At 47.5% G+C, this 9,324-nt stretch overlaps 1 protein-coding gene across 1 annotated transcript; it reads left to right on the forward strand.

The window, feature by feature from the left end:
* Window positions 1-404: 404 nt before the first annotated feature.
* LOC147246807 (protein L-Myc-1b-like) lies at window positions 405-3,950 on the forward strand. Its single transcript, XM_086183330.1, has 3 exons — window positions 405-672; window positions 1,053-1,661; window positions 2,352-3,950. The coding sequence occupies exons 2-3, from the start codon at window positions 1,118-1,120 to the stop codon at window positions 2,972-2,974; spliced, it is 1,167 nt and encodes a 388-aa protein (XP_086039456.1). The 5' UTR covers window positions 405-672; window positions 1,053-1,117; the 3' UTR covers window positions 2,975-3,950.
* Window positions 3,951-9,324: the final 5,374 nt, after the last annotated feature.

A 9,324-nucleotide genomic window follows, 5' to 3' on the forward strand; every position in this document is an offset into this window, starting at 1 on the left:
CAAACCACAGGTGATGACATCACTGTGGATGAATGAGTGAGTCAGCTGCTGATGTGACGCTTCACCCGCCACCGAGGAGCCTCCTCATAGGAGGAAGGTCAGGTTTTGTGTACGCGTGAATGTAAGCAGCCATAAAGGTTCATCGCAGCTCTTTCCTCTCTTTAAAAAAAAAAAAGATTAACGGATCTGCTGCTTGCACAAAGTTGCACAAACTTCCTTCAAAAATGGGGGAGAGAGGAAACCTTAACCTTTCCCTCTTCCTCCACTGTAGCGTTGATAGTAGCGAGCTGTGGAGAAGGGCTGAGGAAAGGGGCGGGGTTAAGAGGACCCCCCAACCCCCCTTCTCGTTTCCCCGCCTCTGATGCAAATGCTGGGCTTACCCGGATCTATGGTGCTGCAGACATTTGCGAGACTCCTCCCTGCACTTATAACAGGATATCTCACTGGCGCGAAAAACGCACTGTGGGACCTTCTTTTACACATTGTGAGCCGGAACTGTGGTGTGAGTCCCGGTGTTTGTCCTTTTTTCTCCCCCCTTTCTCTTTCTCTCTCTCCGGCTCTCTTCCACAAGTCCTTGCGTCGGGCAGTAACTCTTTTCTCCGTCTGGGCTCCAGCGGTGGATTCTTGGCTGCGGAGGGATTCTAAATGCCCTGAATTGCGCGCTGGGACTCGGTGAGTACTGACTGGTTGTGTTCGAGCAGCCTGTGAAAGTTTCCAGTGAGGGAACAAGAGGGCTTTTGATGAGGGGTGGGGGGAGAGAGCCCACCGTGAAGCCCTTCACCGGTTCCTGTGACTGCTGCGTGGAACAAAGCAAATGTTCTCGTCCTGTTGGAGGCAGACGTGCCCCCTCCAGCCAGTTCGACTATAGATTATAGATTATGTCTCATATATGCATGTTGTGTAGAGGTGGTGTTTATGTCCACCACATCCTAAAACGACCCTTTAATTAAAGAGCTCCCGTAGTGGTGAGATGATTAATGGAGGCTTGATCATCCATCAGATGGGAGCTACTTCTCTTTAAAATGCTAATTATTGTGGTATTTCCCCTGCAGGCTGTGCGGGACTTTCCCCCGGAGGTGATTATTACCAGGAATAAAGGATCTTTAAGAACTCAAACATGGAGTTCGACTGTTACCAGCACTATTTTTTCGATCATTTCGACACCGAGGAGGATTTTTACAAGTCAACGGCACCAAGCGAGGACATTTGGAAAAAGTTCGAGCTGTTGCCCACCCCTCCTATGTCCCCCACACGGACTCTAAGCGGCGCTGCCCTGCACCTCTCCCCGGGAGACAAGCTGAGCTGGCTGTCCAAGGTCCTGGGTCAGGACGAGGAGTGCGAGGGTCAGTTCAACCCGGACACGGAGGAGCTGTTCGGTAACCTCAGCTCCATCATCATCCAGGACTGCATGTGGAGTAGTTTCTCTGCCAGTAAGCAGCTGGAGAAGGTGAACGGGAGAGTTTCCGCTGCGGCACAGACCGGCGTCGCCCCGGTGGCACAGATCTCCGTGAGACCGAGTAAAGCGCAGTGCGTCTCTCCGGGCGCTGCGCTCACCAGCTCGACGACGGACTGCGTCGACCCCGCGGCTGTTCTCACCTTCCCGGCTAGCAGCTGCAGGAAGCCGGCTTCGTCTGGCTCGGAGTCTCGCTCTGATTCATCTGGTAAGGACGCAGTCGAGCTCTAAAACCGACACGCCCCGCCCAGACCTCCACCGGGGTTCTGCTGCTCTCTCTATGCGTAATTTGGACATATGGGTGGCTGTTGCGTAACTCGGGTCCGCGCGGTGCAGAGGGTTCTCAAGTTCAACGCGTCAGAGCTCAGTCTGACACATGCTGCCTCTCTCTGAAGGTTATCTCAAAAACAACAAAACAAAACAAAACCAAAACCGCGCCCCTCATCAAATCACCCCCCAGTCCAATATTTACTCCGTGGCCCCGCACAGAGTGGGCGGGGGGTGGGGGGGTGGGGGTCCTGGTGATCCTCTCCTGCCACGGTGGACCATCCATGGACCATTCAGGTTCCCCAGATTAGGGAGTAACAATCCAGCAGGTCTCCTCATTATAATTGCTGATGAATGCTCCCGGAGCTCCATGACAAAAGCTTGAATTCCTGCAGCCTTTGACATGAATGACCACTGCCATGACCCCCCTGCAGCCAGGGGGGGGGGGGGGGGGCAGTGATGCATGCTCGGCTGTGGAATGCACTTCCTCATAGTCGCCTAGGTCACATTAGCTTGACTTTGCGCTTTCTTGTTCAAGCTTGTGATGTTTGGTGTGAAACACACGGCTGAGGATGGAGGATAGGATGGGCCGCCACCTGTATTGATGGTTGTTTTCTATATGTGATCACAGATGATGATGATGATGACGACGATGACGACGACGACGAAGAGGAAATCGACGTGGTCACCGTGGAGAGCAAGCAGAACCGGGTTCGGCTAGTGAACATCCGAAAGCCGGTGACCATCACGGTTCGTGCCGACCCCTGCCCCAAACGCTTCCACATGTCCGTCCACCGGCAGCAGCATAACTACGCCGCCCGCTCCCCGGACAGCGAGCCGGAACCTGGAGAAGATGATGATGAGGAGGATGAGGACGAAGAGGAGGAACCTCAAAGCAAACGTACATGCACAGCATCCGGTCAGCGGCCGGGCTTGTCAGCTGTTGCGTCCCAGCCAGCCTCCCCTTCAGGGTCGCCTCAGAACTCAGATGTCGAAGACACAGACCGAAGGAGGAACCACAACTTCTTAGAGAGGAAGAGGAGGAACGACCTCAGGTCTCGTTTCCTGGCCCTCCGGGACCAGATCCCAAGTCTGGAGTCAACTAAAACCCCGAAGGTGGCCATCCTGACCCGGGCGACGGAGTACCTCATGGAGCTGCACTCCAAAGAGAAACGACAGGTCCAGGAGAGGAAACGCCTCAAGGTGCGGCAGCAGCAGCTCCTCCGCAAACTATCAGAACTGCAGCGCTCTTGAGACAAAGTTCCTCCGAAATAAACTTCTCTCCACTGGCCAGAACCTCACTCTCAACATGTCACTTTGGTAAACCTACAGATTTTATATCACAACATGCCTCGTGTATATAGCAGCCGTTCTTGTTTGGAATATCGCCATGGACTCCCTATGAATTATGGACCTGTTATGGAGGGGCAGTTAAGGTCTCAGTGTGCTGTGTGTGACTTTTTCTTCTTCTTCTTTTTTTCTTTTTTTTTTTTTTGCACAGTTTTTTTGTTGAGGTTGAACAGGTGATGGAGCCGATTCCTCCAGCTATGACCAGGATATTTACTGGTACGCTGCGATGGGAAATGAGAAAATCTATCGCTGGAATTTGGTTTTTCATGCTTAGGCCTTCGGGAAGTTTGCGGAAACCGATTGAAGCGTCTCCCTCTCGTCGTTGCACGTTCATAACGGAATGAAGTGCAAAAACAAAAAAAGCGTTGGTGTGTACATATGAATGAGTGAGTCAGTTGTTGGCTTGTTTGGATTGTGTGTGACTAATTGCGTGATGTAAAAAATTGATTTGTGAATGATAGCTTATCACTCCTGCAGATGGAGACGGAATCAAGAGTTGCCACCGAGCTTTGCTCTTTTCTATGATTTGCCGCCAGGCATTGAGGAGCCTTTATTTTGTTAAGAAAACAGGTGGGGGGGGGAGGCAAAAAATTTGTTTAATAAGTAGCACTGCTGTACTTTATATTCACACGTCACTTTGTGATTTCGGTGGGTCTTTTGATTTTGGTTGATTTTTTTTTTTTTGGTTTTTTTTTTAAGCATGTCAACAGCACCATTACATTTTTATACCATATTTGCATACGAAAATTAAGTATTTTGTTTTTTATTCAAATAAAAACAAACTTCACTGTCAGACATTCTTGTTGTTGTCTTTAATGCATGTCAGAATGATTTGACCCAGCCTGCAAATGTTGGAGGCGATCATGACAGATTTATGCTGCATGCCTGCGGGAACACGTCACCACCCCCCAAAATCAGCTGTAAACATGAACAAGCCCACGCCAGCTGGCAGGTTCACCGTCCTGGTGTCGCTCTGCGATACCTGTCCTGTAAACGGGAGCACTAAATGCGGAAATCCAGCTGCTGGTCTGGAGAGGCTTGTCCTTGAGACTCGCCCTTGAAGAGTGTGTCTGATATCATCGTGGATCCTCCCCTCTGCAGTGGCTGCTGCATGCTGGGCACCTGATGTGCTCTGAACTAGGTTACACACGCGTGCGCGCGTGCACACACACACACACACACACACACACATACTGTACACTCGGTATCTTTAGAACAATCCCGAGGGTCTGGAGGAAATGTGGACCGCTGCTGTGATTGTGGTCACACAGGTATGCAGTCGGATGGCAGCACTGCTTCTTGCACAGCCGGCAACATGAAAATCTCTTAAAGCGATACTTCACCCAAAAGTCTACTTGGGGTCTGGTACTAACAAATAGGTGTCAGTTGGACAAAGTTTCCATCTTGCGTTACTTGTATGTGACGTGAAAACACAGAAGAGTTACTGGCTTGTGTTTAGCGTGATGCTAATGGCGATTTACGGCTAAACACTGACAGAGAACTTGAATCTATGAATTCTGAAGGCCTCGTCCGGCACGCGTCTTCTTAAACATCATCTCAGTAACCCTCAAACACTTTGATATCAACATGAAAATTTAAAACCAAAAAGAGTGACTTAAATTGTTCCAGTGTGGCGCTCATTCATGGTCATGCCACACTGGATGCGTTGGCGTATCACTGGGCCTTCAGGTGCATGGAGACAAGTATCCCCTAGACGATGAGCTCAACAATCTGTAAGCTGATGGTTTGTGGCAGTTTTGCTGTTGTTATCCATTTATTAGCTTCAAGCTAAGTAAATGTGCTGGCTCCTCCTGCACTCTGGAGTTGCAAAAAAAAAAAAAAAAAAAGTGATGCAGGAGAGAAAAATGCCTGAGCTCAAGAGTCCTTTAGTGAGAAATCGATGGCAAAAACACATTTTTTGCATTGCTAATGACTTGTTTATTATTTTATTCTTCATATCAAATTCATGAGGACTCTCATGTTTTATGCTGGTTTCATCTCTTGTAACCGTGAGGGTAGAACAAGGAGGGTGAGAAGGGGCGGTCTTCAGTTTTGATAGATTTAGTGTTTCTATGCAAAAGCCCCAGTTGGAAGGCTGTACGACAGCGGTAATAATCGTGGCTCATTAATAATCTATAGGTTAATGATGAATGATTAATTGCACGTGAATTAGTTCTCAGCACCGCCTAATCATGGGTGACTTCTAAAAAGTGTCATCGAGACCTTTCATGTCAAACTGGACACATAAATCTTTCTGCAACAAAGGTCAAGCATCCAAATGTGGTTGTAAATAGCCAGTAGCTTTTCTTTTGTTGTTATTGTTGTTGCTGTTGTTGTTGTTGTTTTTCATCCTCTTGAACTGATGCTGACCGTGGAATCTGTTGGATTCCTACCCGTCACGTTCCAGCCCACCACAAACAGCCCAGCCGGGCAGGCGGCCTGGGTTCTGTCTGTTCAACACAGAGCTGCTCCTCTAGTGGAATTCTCTCAGGGTAAAACTGAGCTAATCTCTAATAGCGCCTTGTTTATGTATTCAGTTATGTAAGAAAGTGAGTTCCTGCATGATGCTGATTTATGGTGACCTCACCGACGAGTCTCTGCAGGTCAAGACGACTTAAGCTGGAGATCTTGTCAGTTGTTCAATAAACTCCGAGCAACCATTTTGTTCCAGTGGAGCCTGATAGACAAGCCAGGCACGCCCTGGACTCCAACCGTCTCACCTCTGTTATGGCTGCACTGGTTGGTGTTTCACCTGCCTGTGTTCACTCGCCGGGCCCCGTTTTCAGCCTCGAGGGCACTATTTTTTTTGGCTCAGTTGTACATTTCCTTTGAAAATGCTCCTGAGGACGCTCGGTGCAGTTAATTAAATGATCATAACTGCAAATAATTGGTGATAGAATCCCTGCAAACCAACACTAATGGTAGATTTTATTACTCAAGAAAAAGAAAAAAAAACAATAACGAGTGAAACATTTTTGGATTGACATCAGCTGCTGAACCGTTTACCGCATCAGGATGTGAGAGAAAAACGCTATCAGTCATCAGGTCTGGGATCAGATAAGTGCAACCTGTTTTACAGGTTTCCTGTTTCTCACTGACTGGAAATTTCAACTGATTTGATTCAATGAATGAACCGGAAGTCCTGAATTATCTGGTCATACAGATCTCAAAGAGCTTTTGTATTGTCAGAACAGGACAATGTAGCGATGCACGATCATACGTCCATGTTCTTAGAAAGACATGGACAATGTCCCTCATGTATTTGACCTAAATTAGTTTCAACGCTCTAATTTGTTCAGGTGTTTGGTGTTTCAGCTGCTTGTGTGACTGTGTGTGTGTGTGTGTGTGTGTGTGTGTGTGTGTTTGTGTGTGTGCTGACACTGATCACAAACACTGGTGACACTCCCAAGTTTCTGAAACGGTGGAAGGCTTTCCTGAAGGAAACAATGAGGCGCGTAGGATGCTCTACTCTGTAAAACTCCACAAACTTGCCAGACCAGATTTTCTGCTCTCAAGTTCACATCTCGCCCACACAGAACAACTTCAAAAGCGCACGTGCGATCACTTCTACACACATGCTCAAGACCAGTATGTCTACGTGTGTGTTTCATCCTCCAACATCTGTGAGCTACATTCATTTTCCACATAGTGAGAGTTTTACTTTTAACATCTGCAACCTGGCTTTCCCACATAAATTTAATATAATGAAGCGATCCGTTAAGGCTGTGTCGTACAGGTCTACAGTTTCCCAAACCAGCAGCTGTACTGGTGTGTGATCAGGGTGGGACTGTGGAGAATTGATGGTGAGGCTGCTCGGAGAGGAGGCGTTGTGATTTATACATCCTCTCTCCAAACGCGCTCCTATAAAAAGCAACCTCACTCCTTCTCTGGAATATTCTTTTCTTCGCTTGACACTGAGAAGGTGTGACGGTGTTTCGAGTGCAGCTACCTGTTAATTAAGGCTACCTGTTAATTGGTTGCTCACTCACAGCCAAACCTAAAGGAGCAGGCAGTGTTCACACGTGGTTGGTGGGGAAATAAAGGCCTGATTGTTTGCTTGTGTGTGAGTGTGTGTGTATGTGTGTGTGTGTGTGTGTGGGGGGGGGGGGGGTTCTTTAGAAGGCTACTAAAATCATTAGGATATGGATTTATACAATAAATAGATATGAAAACTGATTTTGCTGACCTCAATTACATTCAAATCCGTGTTTGGTGAAATAAGAACGTCATCAAAATTGTAAGGTTGGATTTATTTCGGATTGTAGTTTTCCTTATCACTTTTTTATTGCACACCACACACACATACATACATCCCATTACTAAAAACAACACAAAAATAATTTAAAAAGTCAGTAAATCACCCTGAGAAAATGTGTTCTTGCATTATTATAGAAGGATATTATAATAATATCATTCTCATCGAACAAACTTTAAGGGACAACGCTTACTGATCGTGCCAACAAAGTTTGTCATGGTGACATCATGGACTACTTGAGAAATGCATGTTTGTTGGCATAGAACTCTTCCCTACTTTACTTTCCCTCATCTACCTGCTTACCAGGTGTAAACATGTCACTCTGCTCCCGTGATGAAAGCGTGTGTTCACTTTGTTTGTGCGTGTGTCACCTTCAGCACACAGCGCGTCAACTCAGTGACTCAACCTGCAAACACTGGCAGCTACGACGAAAAGTCGACAAGCACGCTCTGTCTCTGGCAGGTTTCCCAAACCTGGAGTTAAAGTCGCCACCGTGTCTAATATGTGCTGGTTAAAAAAAAAAAAAAAAAAAAAAAAAGCCGCCATGGTACCCGCCATTGTAGCTTTACAGGCTTTAATTCAAGCAATTTAGGAAGTGTGTGTGTGTGTGTGTGTGTGTGTGTGTGTGTGTGTGTGTGTGTGTGTGTGTGTGTGTGTGTGTGTGTGTGTATGCGAGTGTGTTCTTGGAAAGAGGGAGGATAAACTTTCGCAACATCCCCTAGCTGTGACACTGAAGAATCTCTTACCTCTGCAGTTTAAGAGCGAGAGAGAGAGAGAGAGAGAGAGACACACACACACACACACACACACACACACACACACACACACACACACAAACACAAGCTCATTGAGCAATATTTCCACCATGTTAACTGGTTGTGTTCTTACTGGCCTGGCTTGCATGGCATGCACCCTTTGCGTGTTGACACAGTGAAGCAGGGACGGAAGCGGACCATCAACACACTGCACTGGTTTGTGGGTCTAAGAGCGCGGCCTCCAGCTTATCTCTGACCTACATGTTGGCAAATACCGGGCGTATAAAAGAGTCCGAAGATAAATAGATAAACTCGCTAATCTTAGTGTCACGTCTCTGTGAGTCGTAGTGGAATTGAATAACCTCCCATTAAGTGAAATTTTGCCGCATGGGAATCAGCTGGCCAGAAGAGAACTCACTGCCTTCCCAGTCTTACTCAACACCCAACACCCTTCCCCTTATTCTATTTTCAAGAGGCTGACTCAAGGAAGATGTGGAAAACATGAGCGGGAAGAGATACAGCGATACACACACACACACACACACACACACACACACACACACACACACACACAAATACTTTCTCCCATCACAGTCCTCTATCGCTCTGCCTACTGACCCACATTCCAGCCTGGTTGTGTCACTGGATCCCAGCCGGGCTTGTGGCCGCTGCTGTCCACTTCAACCTATTAAACAAAATATAGACGCTGGTGTGCAACAAATGACGTGTTTCACCCCCCGCCCCCACCCACACCCCGCCCCACGCCGGTCCTTCTGTTTCTCTCCATCCATCCTGTCATGTTTTCATATATTTTCATCCGTCCACACACCCCCACCCCGCCGGTGCTTATCTCCATCATTTACTAGGTCAGTTTTCTGCCGTGCACTCCCCCTCCCCATTCTACAGCCGGTGTTACATAACAGTGATGATTCAGATGGAACAGGCTGTATATGTTCCCCATTCCCTGGATACATCTGGTCCCAGCTGACTGGTGTTCCTCCACTGTTTTGATTTAAATCTCAGCCAGTCCAACAAATGAATTCATACTTCTGAAAAAAAAACAAATAAACAAACAAAAACACTTGCCTCAGCCCGTCTACCACCTGTTGTCCAGCACTGGCATTTGCTGTGTTTGTTTTTTTGTTTTTTTTACCCGCCACTCACTACAAGCGCCGTCCTACTCCTCCGACAGCTATCTCGTCTGGCTTCCCGAGATAAATTCGCGAGTGTTAGCGTGGAGCCGT

This window comes from Aulostomus chinensis, chromosome 17, assembly GCF_037954235.1.
Source record: "Aulostomus chinensis isolate RoL2024-O1b breed Wild chromosome 17, RoL_Achi_v1.0, whole genome shotgun sequence".
Lineage (NCBI taxonomy): Eukaryota > Metazoa > Chordata > Actinopteri > Syngnathiformes > Aulostomidae > Aulostomus > Aulostomus chinensis.

Bases quoted from the DNA above. Each gene is read 5' to 3' on its own strand.
- LOC147246807 (XM_086183330.1), top strand. From the start codon at position 1,118: ATGGAGTTCGACTGTTACCAGCACTATTTTTTCGATCATTTCGACACC. The intron at 1,662-2,351 runs GTAAGGACGCAG...ATGTGATCACAG, and splicing joins GTCTCGCTCTGATTCATCTG to ATGATGATGATGATGACGAC.